Here is an 18,120-nt window from a genome sequence, read left to right as displayed (position 1 = left end):
TTTCTTTTCTTTTTTTTTTTTTTAAGATTTATTTATTTATTTGAGAGAGAGAGCATGAGCAAGTGGGGGGAGGGGCAGAGGGAGAGAGAGAATCCTGAAGCAGACTCCCCACTGAGCAAGGAGCCAGACCCTGAGATCATGACCTGAGCCAAAACCAAGAGTCGGCTGCTTCACCTACTAAGCCACCCAGGTGCCCCACTGGTCTTTTTCTTTTTTTAATTTGAAATAATTTCAGACCCATAAGTTCAGAGAACTCTCTTCACCCACTTCCTAGTTGTTAATATGTTACATTTGCCATATGGTGTATCAGTTTCTCTTTATGTATATGCATTGTTATGGACTGCAGTGTGCCTTTCCCCAAATTCATTTGTTGAATCCCTCATCCCCAGTACCTTAGAATGTGACTGCATTTGGAAATAGAGCCTTTAGAAATATAATGAAGTTAAAATGAGGTGGTTAGGGTAGCTCCAAATCCAATCTGACTGGTGTCTTTATGAGAAGAGGTGATTAAGGTATCCAGAGAGAGACAGCAGAGGTGTACTGCCTTAGGGGAAACCCAGGAGCGGACAGCGAGAGGGCAGCCATACGCAAGGCAAGGAGAGAGGCCTCAAGAGAGAAAACGCCCTGCCAACACCTTGATCATGGACTTCCAGCTTCTAGAACTGGGACAAAATAAATTTCTGTTGTTTAAGCTACCCCGTCTACGATATTCTGTTATGACACCCTTAACAAATCAATGTTTATACAGGTGACCCTTGAACCACATGGGTTTGAACTGCTTGGGTCCACCATGTAGAATTTTTTCGATAAATACAGTACAGTACTAGAAATGTATTTTTCTCTTCCTTGATTTTCTTGATAACATTTTCTTTTCTCTAGCTTAACTTTTTTTTTTTTTTAAGATTTTATTCATTTATTTGTCAGAGAGAGAGAGAGCACAAGCAGAGGGAGTGACAGGCAGAGGCAGAGGGAGAAGCAGGCTCCCCGATGAACAAGGAGCCTGATGTGGGGTTCGATCCCAGGACCCTGGGATCATGACCTGAGCCGAAGGCAGACACTTAGCCAACTGAGCCACCCAGGGGCCTCTCTCTAGCTTACTGTATTGTAAAAAAATATATGGATATAATACATATAACATAAAATACATGTTAATTGACTGTTTATGTTATCAGTAAAGCTTTTGGTCAATAGTAGGATATTAGTAGTTAAGTTTCTGGGGAGTCAAAAGTGATATGAGGATTTTTGACTAGGTGGGGGTGTGCACTCATAACCCCCCAGTTATTCAAAGGTCAACTGTATTATATTATGCTATATTATATTATATATATATATTTTTCTGAACCATTTGAAGACATGATGTGTCTTTATTTCTAAAGCCAAGTACATTCTTTTATGTAACCACAATATGGTTAAGTAAAGCAGGAAATTAACACTAATACCATGCTATTAGCTGATCTACAGACTTTATTAATATTTTGCCAATTGTCCTGTAATATCCTTTACAGCAAAGAGAAAGGAAAAAGAAAAATGAAATAAAGAGGGCACCTGGGTGGCTCAGTCGGTTAAGCGGCTGCCTTTGGCTCAGGTCATGATCCCAGGGTGCCGGGATCGAGTCCCGTGTTGGGCTCCCTGCTCAGCATGGAGTCTGCTTCTCCCTCTGCCCCTCAGTCCGCTCAGGCTCACTCACTCTCACTTCCTCTCTCTCTCAAATAAATAAAATCCTAAAAAAAAAAAGAAAAGAAAAATGAAATAAAGAGAAAGAAAAATAATTTTTTTGGTTCCAAATCACACATTACATTTGTCATGTCTAGACTTCTCTAATCTAGAACAGTTCCTCATGCTTTGTTTTTCATGACTTTGACATTTTCCAAAGAGTATAGGCTGCTTTTCTTGTAGAATGTCTCTCAGTTTGGGCTTGTCTGATACTTCCTTGTGATTAGATTAAGATCCACTAGTATATTCCAAAATTTCAGGAATATGGGTTTTTCCTAGACTGTTTTAATATTCCAGGTCTTTGTTCTCTCCTCTCAGTGTGTAAATGGAAAATCTGTAATAGTTTTTAGGGGACTGGGCGCCTGGGTGGCTCAGTTGGTTAAGCGACTGCCTTCGGCCCAGGTCATGATCCTGGAGTCCCGGGATCGAGTCCCGCATCAGGCTCCCTGCTCAGCAGGGAGTCTGCTTCTCCCTCTGACCCTCCCCCCTCTCATGCTCTCTCTATCTCATTCTCTCTCTCAAATAAATAAATAAAATCTTTAAAAAAAAATAGTTTTTAGGGGACTTAATGGTTTAGGAAAAATCACTTCATTCAATTTTCAGACTTGTGAAGAGTTAGGAAGTGATGTGTCCTCCTTAATGCATCATAATGCGTGTCTGTTCCATTACCGATGGTGTTAACTTTGATCACTCGTTTAATTAAAGTCATGACTTTCAGGTTTCCCTTTGTAAATTTACTATTTTCCCCCTTTACTATTTTTTTTAAAGATTTTATTTATTTATTTGACAGAGAGAGACACAGCGAGAGAGGGAATACAAGCAGGGGGAATGGGAGAGGGAGAAGCAGGCTTCCCGCGGAGCAGGGAGCCCGATGCGGGGCTCGATCCCAGGACTCTGGGATCATGACCTGAGCCGAAGGCAGACGCTTAACGACTGAGCCACCCAGCCGCCCCCCCTTTACTATTAATAAGTATTTTGTGGGAGAGATACTTTTACACTATGCAAAAAGGGTAGCCAGATAAAATACAGGAAGCCCGGTTTAATTTTAATCTCAGATGACCATCGAATACTATCCTACTACAAGTATGACCCCTCCTCCTAAATTATTTATCTAAAATTCAAATTTAATTGAGTGTCTTGTATTTTTACTTGCAAGATCTGGCAACCCAGTAAGTACATACCTGTTCCTCATCCAGTTTCATCCAGTTGTTTTGACATCCATTGATGATCCGTTTTTCCTATGATTTCGTCAAATAGTTTCTTTCTAACTCCATCATTCTTCTATTTGCCTATCTTTTTATCCACTTTTTATGCTGCCTGGCACACAGTAGGCGCTCAGGTATTTCTTCAAGCAATGAATGAACAAACTCTCACTCGTGCTGGCCAGGCCTCCGTGACACCCGCTGCGTCGGGCAGGGGCTTGCCTTCCTCGGCCAATCTCTGCAGGCTACCGGGGCTTCCGAGCCTTCTAGGGCTCCCCTGCTGGCTCTTCTTACTCCAATCACAAACAGGGCTTTGCTGGGAAGTGGCCAATGGGTGCGGGCGGGAGGCGGGGCCTGCCACGCGGCCGCGGTATAACTGCACTGCCCGCGCGCGCGCTTCTCTCCTGGCGCGGACCTTGGCGCGGGTGATGGCTGCTGTTTCCGTCGTGTCCACGTTGGCCACCCGGCTGCTCCGGCCCGCGCAGAGCTGCCGCCTCCGTCATCGCCCCTTCCACGTCTCGGTAGTTCGGTAAGAGGGTCCGGGAGCTGGGTCAGCGCCGAAAGCCGAGGGGAACCGAGGGTGGGGGGGCCGCCCGGGCTCCGAAGGGGCGCCGAGGGACGTTCTACCGAGCATCTCTGTCCCGGGCGGTGACGGGGCGATGTGGCAGCCGAGCGCGGCCGCAGTCTGCGACCTGAGCGCTCGCTCCGTGGGGCGGGCTGATGCCCGGAGCCTGCCTTTCAGAGGGAGCCGGTCTCCGCAGCCCCGGGGCGTCGCCCTCTCTCGGGGCCAGTCCGTAGGCGGGACGGGGCCCACGGTGCAGAGCGAAGGTGCAGGCGGGCTCTGGGGCGCCCGGATTTACGCGGGACCGTACGGAGGTTACCGGCCAGAACCTGCCGGCCGCCCTTGGCGGTGTTGCCGAGCCGCTTGGCCAAGCAGAGCATACGCTTCGGCGAGCGCCGGGAAGGACTCTGAATGAGCAGCCTTCAGTGCGCGTCGGGATCCTAGCGGCGGAGGAGGTTGGTGCAGTCTGATGAAATCCCAGAGCCGGCTTGCTCGCCGGGTACCCCGCTCTTCCCTCCTCCTTCGGGAGGTGGATGTGGCTCCCGCAGCTCTCCAAGCTGCCCCTTCCCCTGCCAAGAGAATAAATGTGCTGGGGTCACCAGGGCTTTGATGCGGTCCACCCGGAGCTAGTCACTGGCAGGCTGGTAAATTGAAGGGGAAAAAAACCCGAGAGGAGGAGAGAAGAGCTCTGTTTGCCTTTTCTTAGGAGGTAATGGGTTTTTCCTGATCTTTCTAGACTTCAAACTCCCATTCTTAAACCTAGGTTGAAGAGTCTTCTGGGGGCCTGTGCTTTCTCTCCCTAAATCTGTGCACTCCCTCGCCCATCTTTAGAGCCTTTGCGTTGCCAGCGAGCTGAGCCCTGTTATAGCAGCCCCTTCTTTCATCTTGGCACTTGGCTAGGCTGTGTGAATTCAGGGATGATCATAAGTCCTCTTTCCTAGTCGAACTCCCTTACCTGTCAAGGGGCAGAACACGTGTGTACTTTCCACTCAGTGTAAAAAAAAATGTTAGAAACATTGCCAAGATGCTGTCGTAGCACAGAATGAGGATTAATGCGTTCTTGAAAGAAGACCCAGGACACTCAGGGCTTTTCTTGTTCTGACCCTGACCTGCCTTTCAGCCCCATCCCTCATTACTGTCTGTTCTCTTCCCCGTTGCTCCCTTCCTGAGTTCTGGCCACGTGTGCCTGTGGCTTTCATGATTGAAGAGATTTGTAAAGATCCTCTAATTCACCACCTAGAAAACTGGACCAGTTTGTTCACTCTCCAGTAACAGATGCCCTCCTTTCACTAACGTTTCTGAATGAACAAGTAGACTTCCATATCTCTGAAGGCAATACTATGGTATTTATGGTTTCCTTGTATTGCTTTGATCACTGCTGGCTAGTAAATGTAGAACAGTATCTTTTATGAGTCTGCATGAATTCCTTTTGGGGGAGGGTTTCAGATAAAATAAAATTCCATTTTAATTAACAGTGGTCTTAAGAATGAATGATACCTGGCTGGCTCAGTTGGTGGAGCGTCCGATTCTTAATCTTGGGTTTGTAAGTTCAAGCCCCATGTTGGGCGTAGAGATTACTTAAAAATAAAATCTAAAACTCTAAACTCGTGGTTGGAGAGAGAGTACCAAAGTAGACTAGGGTATAGGGAAAAATGGACTTTGGAGGCAGAGGTTTGTGTTTGAATCTTGTTTCTAATGTCCTCACTTTCCCCTTCTGTAGTATACTATAATAGTATAATAGTATAATAACCCCAAGGTAAATGAGAGTAATGTATGTAAAACTCATAGCAAAATACCTAGTGTTTAATAGATGTTAGTTCCATCCCCCTTTGTATGTAATTAATTAGTAGATAACCGAACCCTTTCCAGAATAACCTGATCATGAACTGTAAAATGCACCTGATAATTGTTTTTATGGAAAATTATAGTGTTGTACGCTATTGAATTAGGAAAGCGAAGATGCTACTGAGCTGGATTTTGAATTTTATTTGAACAGTCCTTGTGACTTTTTTCATCTGTTCACTCATTTTATTTTATTCTCATTCGTAATTTTAACCCATTATTAAACACATCTGTGAAAAGCATTTAATTCCTACATAAGTGTTAGCTAATATAGTTAATACGTTTTGGATTCCCTGTGGGACTGAGCTGAGCCTCTATTTCTGTTTCTTTTGAGGTAGCAGTTACTTTATCTGCCCTTTGGCAAAAGAGATGATGGGAAATGAGGTAATGACTCACTGGCAGGACTGTTTCACATTTTGCAGAGTTGTATATGCAGAGGAGGGCTAGAACAGCTGATATTACAGAAGATACTCATTGTGTTGTTGCTTTGTTTTTGGTTCTAGTTGCTCTTTGACAGTTTTTTTTAAAGCTAATTGGCGTAACATCCAGAACCTGCCTTTGGGACTTGGAACACTGGGTTCTCCCAGAACCCTCTGTTTTTAACTGTACTAGATTAGTCTTAGCCCAAATGTGCTGCTACCATTTTGTCTAAGTTCATGGCTTTCAATTTCTTAAAAAATATTTTATTTATTTATTTGAGAGAGTCAGAGAGTGTGGGGTGGGGTGGGGGAGGAGCAGAGGGAGAGAGACAAGGGTGGAACCTGACAGGGCCCTACACACAACCCTGAGATCACGACCTGAGCTTAACTCACTAGCCACCTCAAAAGGAACTTTTTAAGGAAATGTGATTTAAGACTTTACTGAATATTTATATGTGTGTATATACGTTTACACACATATCCTTATGAGTAAGTAAATATATATGTTATATATTAAGGATATGCGTGTGTGTTTGTAAATCTAACCAACGGAAGAGAGTAAGAAATTAATTTTTATTGAATATATATGCCTTGCACTTTATATATGTTATTTCATTCATTGTAAATCACTGTCGTAAGCTCTTTTAAAGTAATCTTTCATTCTACAGCATTGCAGGGTTGGGAATATATTTCTGTACTGGGGCTATTTCCCAGGAGTGTTGCCAGAGGTGTTTGTGTCCAAAGCCCTTTGAATGAAGTCCCCTTCAACTCTAGTTTTAAAATTGATTTGTGAATGTTAACATGTTTTCAGTTCCTTAATATACCATGGGTGTATGTGAAATGCTATTATATATTTTGTGCTATGCTAGTATCATTACATAAAATTTGGGTGAAAGTGCTGTTTGCTATAAAATTTTATCTTTTTAAAGCTCCCAAGATACAAATACAAATTAATATAAAGTTTAGATATAAAATTACTGCTTTATATATAAGACATTTCAATCTGGTTTAAAGTAGGTGTTTAATCTTAATGGAAAAGAAGCATGGAAGGTTTAAAGACTGTTGAAGCTTTAAAATTCCATTTTAGGGGCGCCTGGGTGGCTCAGTCGTTGTGTCTGCCTTCGGCTCAGGTCATGATCCCAGAGTCCTGGGATTGAGCCCCGCATCAGGCTCCCTGCTCGGCGGGGAGCCTGCTTCTCCCTCTCCTACTCCCCCTGCTTGTGTTCCCTCTCTCGCTGTCTCTCTCTGTCAAATAAATAAATAAAATCTTTAAAAAAGATAAAATAAAATTCCATTTTAATTAACAGTGGTCTTAAGAATGAATGATACCTGGCTGGCTCAGTTGGTGGAGCGTCCGACTCTTAATCTTAGGTTTGTAAGTTCAAGCCCCATGTTGGGCGTAGAGATTACTTAAAAATAAAATCTAAAAAAAAAAAAAAGAATGAATCATATCTGACCATACAGGATATCGAGTACCTTGGTGTTATCCCTGAGAATTAAATATGTGCTATTAGGGGAAATTTTTTCAATATTTCAGACAACTGTGTGTTTCACTGGTCTTGAGATTGAAGCATTCTTTGTGATACTGAAGACAGAAAGAAAACAAAATGGGAAGACTTATTTCCACTAGACCTTTATGCTAAAAGAGCAGTTGCTCATCCTACATTAAGTATTGGGAACTTTATTATAAGGCCATGTATGGAAATAAGAAAACCAGGAATCTTCCACATTAGAACCCAGGAAGAGCTGCATAAACAGTTCTTATTGGGAAGAAGTGGTCTTTCAGAGAGCGGAACATGGTTTTGGGAACTGGAGGTTCTTCTAGACCCTGAGTTTTCTCGTTGCCCCATCAGTAGCAGTTTCCGCATCTCTTGCTCTGTCCTACCATGAGTGTGACTTCTATTCTCTCTGTCTCTACTTTTTTTCTATGTCTGTCTTCAGCTCCTCCCACCAGCAGGTCCTCTGTGGTTCTAGTGTGTGAATGTGTTTCAGGGAGAAGCTCTTACCAGGCTAGTTTACCACTGCTCCTGTTGCTCTGAGCTTGTGTACCAACTGGACCGCTGGCTGGCCTAGAAATTGTCCTTGGTGTCCGATAGTCATTCCTGATCTGTCAGCTGTGGGTGGGCCACTGGGGTCCCGGGGTAGAGCACACTGCCACCCATGACATGGAACCTCCTTATTCTCACTGGGAAAGTCTTCTCCAGGAGGGGCTGTGGGGAGCAGTGGTAATTTTGAGGTTTGACCTGTCCAGAACATTGTCTATTCGTTTAATTGCATAACATAATTTATATATTTGAAAGCATCATAGAAATTAAAAGCCAGGGGCGCCTGGGTGGCTCAGTCGGTGAAGCGGCTGCCTTCGGCTCAGGTCATGATCCCAGAGTCCTGGGATCAAGTCCCATATCGGGCTCCCTGCTCAGTAGGAGGCCTGCTTCTCCCTCTCCCACTCCCCCTGCTTATGTTCACTCTCTAGCTGTCTTTCTCTCTGTCAAATAAATAAATAAATAAAATCTTAAAAAAAAAAAAGAAATTAAAAGCCAATTGACTTAACTGGGAAATGGTTTGAAACACATGGCTGGATGCTAATAACTTACGCAAAACACAAACTACAAAATGGTATATAAGCATATAGGAAACACTAACCTCATAGTGGTGACGGGTCAAATAAAACAATGCAAATTAAAACAGTGGAAAGCTTTTTTTTGGCGGGGAGGGGTCTATCAATGTGTCAATGATCAGGGGTCCAGATGGTGTAGCGGTAAGAGCCTGGACTCTGGATTCAGACTGAGCTGGGTATGAGGGCCAGCTTTGCCAAGTACTAGCTGTCACTCACTTAACCTCTCCAAGCTTCAGGGTAATGATAGTATTTCAGTCAACGTTATCTCCCCAAACATGTAGCTGGACACAGATTTACCCCTCTGAAACTGCCCTTCAGATTTCCGTTGTCCCTCAGCTTAGGCACCATGTGTTTTAATCTACTCTTTAAGTTTGGGGTGTTTAATAAGCTTTTTTTTTTTTTTTTTTTGTAGTCTGATCTTTACTTTTCACAAAAATTTAAGCTATTTGGTTTTGTGACTGTTGTTGCCTTCTGCAGAAATGAAGCCGTTGTCATTTCTGGAAGGAAGCTGGCCCAGCAGATCAAGCGGGAAGTGTGGCAGGAGGTGGAAGAATGGGTGGCTTCGGGCAACAAGCGGCCACACCTGAGTGTGGTTCTGGTGGGCGAGAATCCTGCAAGTCACTCCTACGTCCTCAACAAAACCCGGGCCGCTGCAGAAGTGGGTATGTGTCACTCACAGACCCTGGCTGCCGTCAAATTGTGGCTTATCTGACGCAAACTCCATTGGCACTCGTGAGTCTTTCTTCTGCTTAGAAGACTCAAGCAGAGGAGGCTGATGGGATTGAACTGTATCCAAAATGTGGTCATAAAGAAATTAGGCCTATCTGCTGGGGAGGCTTATAGACTAGGATGGAAGGAATATGGTTGGTATTCTCCATGTCTTCTGGAATATAAGCTAAATTCTGTCTTTAGTCTTAACATTAGACAAGGGACCTTGAACACATTTTATATTTGTTTTCCTTGACAGACATGAGAGTCTGGCTGAGATGTTTGAGCATTTGGTTGAGGAGGCCTCAGTGATGTGACCTAGAACACAGTCCTGGGTTTGAAGGAAATGACTGACTTCTGGGAAAGAGCTTTTGGCTTCTCTACCAACTGGGTCCACAGCCAATTGAATCATGCAGTGGGGAGCAACTGGGTGACTCAGTTAGTTAAGTGGCCGACTCTTGATTTCAGCTCAGGTCATGGGCTCAGGGTCCTGGGATTGAGCCCCACATCAGGCTCCGCACTCAGCGGGGAGTCTGCTTGAGGATTTTCTCTCTCTCTCCCTCTGCCCCTCCCCCTGCTCGCATGCTCTCTCTCTTTAAAATAAATAAAAATAAATCTTAAAAAAAAATTACGCAGTGGTTAGAGTTTGGAATGCAAAAGCTGAGGGTCTGGGTGATGGGAGGTTCGTGTTCGAGGTCTCGCTGTACCACAGACTCTGTGTGACGGTAGACCTCGGGTGGGTGGGCTTGGCTCTGCCTCTTCCTGCTCCCCTGTGGGTCGGTGGTATGAGACCTGGGTGCCTTCCTTCTGAAAGGCTGTGAAAACCACTGGGGTGGCTGGGCCATTGACTGGGCCATGAGTCCTTGGTATCACAGGATTGAGGCCTCCTGCCCTTTTCTTTGAAAAATCTTTAGAAACTCTAGAAAATGGCAAGCTATGGCTTTTTAAGACACTGGGAGGAAGCACAGTGCAGTGGAAAGAACATGGACTCCAGAACTGGAAGGATTGCCTTCATCACTGGATGGCTTGTGTTTCAATTTTGCTGAGCCTCTGCCTCCTTTTCTGTAAATTGAAGCTCATGAGGATAGTGTAGAATAATGTAGATAATTGTTGAGCCAGCGTTCTCTAGAGTGTATATTTGTGAAGTTAATTTTTTAGGTGCCTTGGGAACTGACTGGGGCTTTTTAGCTACCAGGGTTGGGTGTGATAAAGAACCTCTATGTTAGAATACCGTGGCAGCCAACATAGCGCTGCTCATTAAATGCCTCGATACTTTTTTTTAACCTTGGAATTTTCTTATAGGAATCAACAGTGAGACAATTGTGAAACCAGCTTCAATTTCAGAGGAAGAACTGTTGAATTTAATCAATAAACTAAATAATGATGATAATGTAGATGGCCTCCTTGTTCAGCTGCCTCTTCCAGGTGAGTTTTGGACTCTATCACTTAGAATGATTTCTGAGGAGTAGAGGATTCTTAGCTACTTTATACACCTGGCCCCTCGTGGATCTGACTTAAAGGGGAGGTAAACTCGAGAGAGTGAATATTTTACTAAGTATGCACCGACCTACTCAGAATAAATTACTCCTTGACTCGGAATTGAGATCTTGATACAAAATGGCAGTGGAGGGAAGCAGCTGTACAAGAGGCTACTGCCTCTGATGCTGGCATTTGGCTTTGCCTGGTGCGTGTTCCTTCCATGCAGACCAAGAAGTCAATCACGGAGGCCAGTCGTGGAAGGGGAACGGGTTTGCGCGATAAGCCAGCTAAGCTGGAGTCAGGCGGTGCCAACTAGGTGACAGTGACCTCAGGCCGCTGCTCTGATCTCTCTTTCAGAGCACATCGACGAGCGAAAGATCTGCAACGCTGTTTCCCCAGACAAGGATGTTGATGGCTTTCATGTCATTAACGTAGGGCGAATGTGTCTGGACCAGTACTCCATGTTACCGGCTACCCCGTGGGGTGTCTGGGAAATAATTAAGCGAACTGGTAGGTATATCCCATAGTTGTATGTCTGTGTTAGGATCATGAAACCAGTACTCGCCAGTGGTAACAGTGCCTACAGTTGCAGAGTGGACACTTGGGCCCCACGTACTCCAGTCCTGCCCCCAGAGCCTGCCTCTCCCTGTGGTTGCCTCTATTGACTTTGTTGCTACTTAATCCAGAAGCCTCCGCAAAGGAAACGTAAGGTTTCATTGGGTTGATAGTGCACACTCATATAATATTTTGTAGCTTCCAGAGTGCTTTCTCTCATGTTCTTTTAGTCTTCAGGATGTGTAGCAAGTGATGGGCCCCCTTGACTGTTGAGGCAACAAGCTTAGTAACTCCCTTCCTTATCACAGTTAGATTCATGTCCTAGGCCCTCTGTCTGCCTTCTTTGGTGCTCCTTCTAGCATAGTCTGGTACTCCTTTTCATGTAAATATATATATTTCTTCATAGGCATTCCAACCCTAGGGAAGAATGTGGTTGTGGCTGGGAGGTCAAAAAATGTTGGAATGCCCATTGCCATGCTGCTCCACACAGATGGGGCGCACGAACGTCCTGGAGGTAAGGAAATGGCTTTCGGAGGAGTGTTCCCTGCTCCCTTATGTGCGAACCTCTGCAGGGTGTCCTGTGTTTGTTAAACTTTGTATTTGTATTTGTTGTAATTTTGTTAGCAGATATTTGGGGAGTAATCTTTGTAGGAGAAGCTGAACTCCTCCTGTCACCTGAGACTATTTATATTCATTTATTAGGGAACTAGTACAGAAATGGATATGCCTCAGAAATATATTTGAGTTTTGAATGTAAGCATGGTTGTAGGCAATTAGACATTTTCAGTTATGGCTTTGATAGTTTGAACTAAGAAACAGTTCATAGTATCCCATTCTGTGTCACTTGATAGAAAAAAAATTTTAAACCTTGAATAATTCTAGTGATATTTTGCTTAGGAAAGGTAAGATTCTTGAAAGGCTGCCAAATAGGATAAGGAATAAATTTAATTTTAAATGATTCCAAAGGGTGGAACTAGGATGAGGGGATAAAAGTTATAAGAAACTGGAGCTAGGATGAGGGGATAAAAGTTATAAGAAAAGTTATAAGAATTCTTTTGGTATTTACCCAAAGAATACAAACATAATGACCCAAAGAGGCACCTGCACCCCAATGTCCACAGTAGCCAAACTCTGGAAAGAGCCCAAATGTCCATTGACGAATGGATAAAGAAGAGGTGGTATATATATACAATGGAATATTACTCAGCCATCAAAAAAGAGATCTTACCATTTGCAACCATGTGGATGGAACTAGAAGGTATTATACTAAGTGAAATAAGTCAGTCAGAGAAAGACAATTATCTTAAGAGTTCACTCATGTGGAATTTAAGAAACAAAACAGGATCTTAGGGGAAGGGAGGGAAAAATAAAATATGAAATCAGAGAGGGAAACAAACCATAAGAGACTCTTAACTACAGGAAACAAACGGAGGGTTCCTGGAAGGGAGGTGGGTGGGGGGATGGGGTAAGTGGGTGATGGGCATTAAGGAGGGCACCTGCAATGAGCACTGGGTGTTATATGTAAGTGATGAATCACTGAACTCTACTTCTGAAACTAATAATATACTCTATGTTAATTAATTGAATTTAGATTAAAAAAAAATAAAAGAAACTAGGTATTAATTGCTCAAAAGTAACTGGTACTTAGCTGTCCAGAAAATATGGTACACGAATTAAGTCAATTACTGCTTCAGAGTTGGTGAATTTCTAAAATGGGTTGCCTAGTCGAGACCTAATCCAATCTCAGCTTTGATTCAGAAATCAAGACGTGTATTTTTTAATTCCTAGGTGACGCCACTGTGACAATATCTCATCGATACACCCCCAAAGAGCAACTGAAGAAGCACACGGTTCTTGCAGACATTGTGGTCTCTGCTGCAGGTAGGAACCCCAGGGAGGGGAGGGAAGGGCCTCACCTCAGAAGGGTGAAGACAGACCTCTTATCTTAGAATTTGCCTGCCTCTGTGCCACCCCATTCACCATTCTCCTAGCCGTGATATTGTATGCGGCCCATAGAGATTAGGCAAGAACGGTGCGTTTGGCCTTGGTTTCTGGCTTTCCAATCTTGACTTGATGGGTGAATGTTGCTTCAAAAACCTCTTAATATGTCTGTTTACTGTATGGAGTTTCAGTGGTTTCTTGGCTAATGGTTTTTACAGGTTTTCATCAAACAAGCTAATTAGTTCTTCCAGGTCTCTTAAAATTGAAATCAGATAAGACTCTGACAAGTAGAATCTTCCTTTCAGGACTAGTGATCATTCCTCTCATTCCTCTCTCCGTTTGCAGGCATTCCAAATCTGATCACAGCAGATATGATCAAGGAGGGAGCTGCAGTCATCGATGTGGGAATAAATAGAGTTCAAGATCCCATCACTGCTAAACCCAAGTTAGTTGGAGATGTGGACTTTGAAGGTAAATGGCATAATTTTCTTAAAATATAAAATCGGTAAATACTACCTTTAATGGACATTTAGGACAGATCATTTACTTTTAACTTACGTTACTCTGGGGGCACCTGGCTGGCTCAGTCCGTGGAGCATGTGACTCTTGATCTCAGGGCTGTGTGTTGGGGGTAGAAATTACTTTAAAAAAAAAAAAGCAAAAATAAAACCATCTTATGTTACTCTGGTAATTCAAAATGCATTCCACATGAATTAAGAGAAACTTAAATTATAGTCATTCTAGAACCATTTTAATTGTTTATATCATAAAATTATGGGGACCGGGTATAAACTTTTCAGGGAGGTGTTTGTTCTTTCCTTAGGGTTACTTCATAATTAAAACCACTTCATCACTTTTAACATGTCTAAAAATTTAATGAGTTGATTTTCCGAAACCATTGAGTCTCCTAGAAGGTGTTACAGATTTATCATTTTCACATTGAGAGGAGAGATCACAGACCTGGAATGTTAAAAATGGTCCAGAAAAGAGCCACATTCCTGGATTTTGAAATATACTAGTAGATTTCTCCTTTCAGTTCTTAAGTTATCATGTTTATCTCAATTTGGGTAAACCTATTTCTAGTTTTCTATTTCTAATAAAGCAATCAGACACAAGCCTAGGTATCTAAGTATTTTTCCTTTAAGATTGGGTTAGAAAAAATCTTACTTCTCACTTTCCAGAAAATTACTTGGCTTTGGTGCTTTGGGCAAACAGTATAGTTAAATAAATATAGTCAATAAATAGTAAATAAAAGTAAGAAAATGTTGTAGGCAGGTATTAATTGGTAATATATTAATATTAATAATATAATAAATATAGTTATACCTCACATATAGTTAACCCATTGAGGTGTTTCTTTTCAAACTGATTTAATATGGAGGAAAAGTATGGATGGTAAGTTATAGGTTATTTAGATGTATAAATATTCATTGAACAACTCGTATTACATGCATGTTCTTTTTTTAGTATGTTCAAAAGCCTTTACCCCTGAGTAATGTAGATAGGACTTTTTTTTTTTTTTTTTAATGAGTTTGAGGCTTACGAAGGTGCTTATATATATTCTTACTTTTTCTTTGACTGCTTCCACGGCACATTAAGATGCATACATTTCCTTTGCCATAATTAAGGCAGTCTACCCATCCTGTTTCTATGTAGGAGTCAAAAAGAAAGCCGGTTACATCACTCCAGTCCCTGGGGGTGTTGGTCCCATGACAGTGGCAATGCTGATGAAGAATACCATTATTGCCGCAAAAAAGGTGCTGAGGCTTGAAGAGCGGGAAGTATTGAAGCCTAAGGAGCGTGGAGTAGCAACCAATTAACTGTTGTGTCTTCTGTCACGAACACCACTCCAAGCCGGTCAGAGAGGCGAAACAGGCCAATAGAAATGCAATATTTTTTATTTATTTTACTGAAATGGTTTAAAATGATACTTTTTGTATTTATTCAAAGCAGAAATGGCGGGGGGCTGCCGGTGCGCATGGCTCTGCCGTACCTCAGCACGGAGCGCGCCGGCCTCCTGCTGGGTCGTGGGAGCCGGCCAAGGGAAGCCGTTCACCTGGTGATGAACGTGGAGGACATCGTCCCATTGAGAGCGGGTGCTTAACTGGGTCAAGCCACTTCAGTTAAAATCTGCCTTTTCTAGGATTGCATTTCCTAAGTGCTATTTCAATAAGAGTTGATACTCACTTTAGGTTCCAAGCCTTTTGAGTTCAACTGGTCAAACCAAAGGAAAAATGTTGCTAGAGAAAATTAGGGAAAAAGTCAAAAGGAAGAAATGATAATTGAGTAGAAAAAAACATTACTGTAACTTACATACCTATGGTATGTAAAACTAATTGTGAATGGTGTCCTGAGCTGTCATTCCATGGCTTAGTCATTGGGAAAATATTTAGGGTAGTTCCGCATCAGTCCTCGTCCCACGTGTATTATATTCACGAGGCTTTCCCATTTTCCTCTAGGATTGAAAGGCTTATTTTATTTTATAGATTATTTGTGTGTGTTGTCATATTTGGCTTTTCCTCTATCCTTAAACTTCACTGTTATATCTTTGTACTCTTGGGGGTGTCTGTATGGTTTCCTTGGGATATCTTGAAACCTATTTTTGAAAAACAAAACTTGGGCTTGATAATCATTAGGATTAGGGCAGCTTGTTTAAGTATGAACTTACTTTTCCACCAAAGACTTGTCAGCAGCTGCCCGCTTTTCTCAGATGTATTTGTTGACTTTCCCCAATGGGTTTTTGAGAACTTGAGTTCACATTGAATTTAATCAGACTTTCTAATTAAAAGGGTTTTTTTTTGTGTTTCACTTTTTTTTTTTTTTTTAATAAAACACTTCTGACTGGTGTGGAATGAGTTCTCCAAAATACTGTATCTTCCTGCTACTGTCCTGGTTGTGACCTAATCGTAGTTACTCTTTCTGATTAGATGTAACGGGTGTCAATATTCCTATATTTGGTAACACCTAATCCTGTGCCTTAAACAAACTGATACAAAGCGCAGCTGTGGAGAAACCAGTCTAGTCCTTTCAGTCTAATGTCCCAACAGGCTGTGCCAAGCTGGGAGCTTAATCTTAAGATTCATTTAAGTGGTTAGGCTTATTCTGGGTGTTTTCTAAACCATGCAGTTGAATTTACACATTGTTAGCTTTACAAAGGACTTCTTGATGTGCCTGCTGACAACCCCCTCCCCCTTCAGGCGCCCCACTCTCTATACAATTATTTTTTCAATGTGTGTGTTTGATTTTGACAGATTGGAAGGTATTTGCTGTGCATATTTTGAGGCTGGGATAGGCCCCTGTGTATTCTCTGTTCTCTTCCAGCGTGGAGGATTTTGGCTTCCAAGCAGACAGATCCTCCTGCTCCTGCTCCAGCCTGCTTCAGGTAGAAAGAAAGGAACAATGGGGAGCTGACTTCTCCTTGTTCTTCTGCCGGCAGCCTTTATTCTTTGGATAGTTTCCTGGAGATGAAAGAGAATAGTTCGCTGGAGATGTTTTTGTAAGTGAGGGTTAGCTCATGTCCATATCCCATGTTTGCTGACTTGACCAAAATTACTTAAACATGGAGCAAGATAAGCAGACAGGATTAAGTTTTATTGAATTACAGTTATAAGTGGAAAGAAATTCTGACCTAGTACACGGAGAAGTAACAATATGTCCACCTGTTAAAAGTTGTCAAAATTAAAATGTTCATGTATATACAAAATATAAATGACATATAAGGTGAAAATTACAGTGATCAATTTACAACAACAAAAAATTAACATTGTAGTTTCCAACTTGTTTCATTAATCAAGCACATTTACTCCAGAATCCATAACATTTCTACAGTTTAATTTGGACAAAGTGCTATTGGAAATCAGCCAAGTTTTAAAACTGAAATGTTAAGGGTTGATTGTTAGCTCTCCCAGGATTGGTGCAGCTGAAAATACAGAATTTATCCTTAAATTCAGGTGATGGTTCTGGGTGAGTGAGCAGTTAATGGGAGAGGTTTAGAGCTTTACCTCTTGGCAGTATCCCTTGGAAGGGAGCTCTGAGATTTAACTGAATAAACACTTAAAGTTTTCTAGGGACCAGGCACTGTATGAAGCTCTGAGGATCGCAGATGCAATTAGCTGTCCTCATACCCAAAGTGTTAACGATCTAGTGTCATTTGTCTTTAAAAAATAGAAAAGGATGAAGAAAAAAAGCACCTGCTTTGGTCATCGTGAGTAAATGTAGTAACTAACCAAAGTGATTTCCTCAAGATTCAAATCCATAGTTGTTTTGGAGAAAGTAAATGTCAGCTGCATTGTGGCTGTCAGGCACATAGTAGGTGTTAAACAAGCAAGGTTGGTGTTTGTTAAGTGGGGACTAAAGACAGACTGATAGTAAGTTTCATGAGGACAGGGTTTGCTTCTTATATTAATGAGTTATTAATCTACCCAACTTGTTTCCAATCATTCCTTTAAAGTACTAATCTAATACTGCAAAGTTATAATCTAATATTTTACATTAGCACTGCCTAACATGCAGTGGTCCTGTGGATGGGAGTTTAACTTTGGGAGCAAGGTCATTGAAAACTTGTAGGCAGGACCTACCCAAGGGTAGAAAGAAGTCTTACTCTGAATGTGAAAAACCAGTGATATTAATTTAAAGGATCATTTTGTTGATGTAATGTGGTTGGAAGTTTCATTTTAACAAGAACAATTTTATTTTGAAAACATTTGCTCGCTCTCATGTGTTGGTTCTTTCATTAGGCGACTTTGGGAACTGGCTTTTCAGTCTGGGGGAGCTTCAGTCACACGTCCGTGCTGGCCCAGGGCCCACGGCGCATGCAGATGGCACGGACGTGCCACAGGAGCCTTAGAAAGCTGCCCGAGGTGGCAAGAGAAGATAGGGCCTTTTACACATTTCTTACTATGTCAAGTTGCAAAACAAATTTTCCAGCTTTGGTCTACTGAAGGATGAGCGTTTTAATGGTTTTTTTCAAGACCATCTAGATATTTTAAAATCTAAGCTTAAGAAAGAAATCTAACGGATATTTGTTTCAATAAAAATTTACTATTGCCCCCTTTATCTTAGCTATATTTTGGGAGGCAAGCA

The 18,120-nt window shown here is 42.3% G+C and overlaps 1 protein-coding gene across 1 annotated transcript; it reads left to right on the top strand.

Moving 5' to 3' along the window:
* Positions 1–3,296: 3,296 nt before the first annotated feature.
* MTHFD2 (methylenetetrahydrofolate dehydrogenase (NADP+ dependent) 2, methenyltetrahydrofolate cyclohydrolase) lies at positions 3,297–17,740 on the top strand. Its single transcript, XM_036087603.2, has 8 exons — positions 3,297–3,444; positions 8,833–9,017; positions 10,366–10,488; positions 10,900–11,052; positions 11,504–11,611; positions 12,886–12,978; positions 13,384–13,509; positions 14,695–17,740. Exons 1-8 carry the CDS (start codon positions 3,344–3,346, stop codon positions 14,856–14,858), a joined length of 1,053 nt encoding a protein of 350 aa, XP_035943496.1. The 5' UTR covers positions 3,297–3,343; the 3' UTR covers positions 14,859–17,740.
* Positions 17,741–18,120: the final 380 nt, after the last annotated feature.

This window comes from Halichoerus grypus, chromosome 10 (assembly GCF_964656455.1).
Source record: "Halichoerus grypus chromosome 10, mHalGry1.hap1.1, whole genome shotgun sequence".
In the NCBI taxonomy this organism is placed as follows: domain Eukaryota; kingdom Metazoa; phylum Chordata; class Mammalia; order Carnivora; family Phocidae; genus Halichoerus; species Halichoerus grypus.
This window is presented reverse-complemented; position numbering and strand designations above follow the sequence as displayed.

What these genes read in the sequence shown, in the direction of transcription:
- MTHFD2 (XM_036087603.2), top strand. Translation starts at nt 3,344, where the DNA reads ATGGCTGCTGTTTCCGTCGTGTCCACGTTGGCCACCCGGCTGCTCCGG. An exon ending in CCGGGCCGCTGCAGAAGTGG is followed by an intron (nt 9,018 to 10,365) that starts GTATGTGTCACT and finishes ATTTTCTTATAG; the next exon opens with GAATCAACAGTGAGACAATT. An exon ending in GGAAATAATTAAGCGAACTG is followed by an intron (nt 11,053 to 11,503) that starts GTAGGTATATCC and finishes ATTTCTTCATAG; the next exon opens with GCATTCCAACCCTAGGGAAG.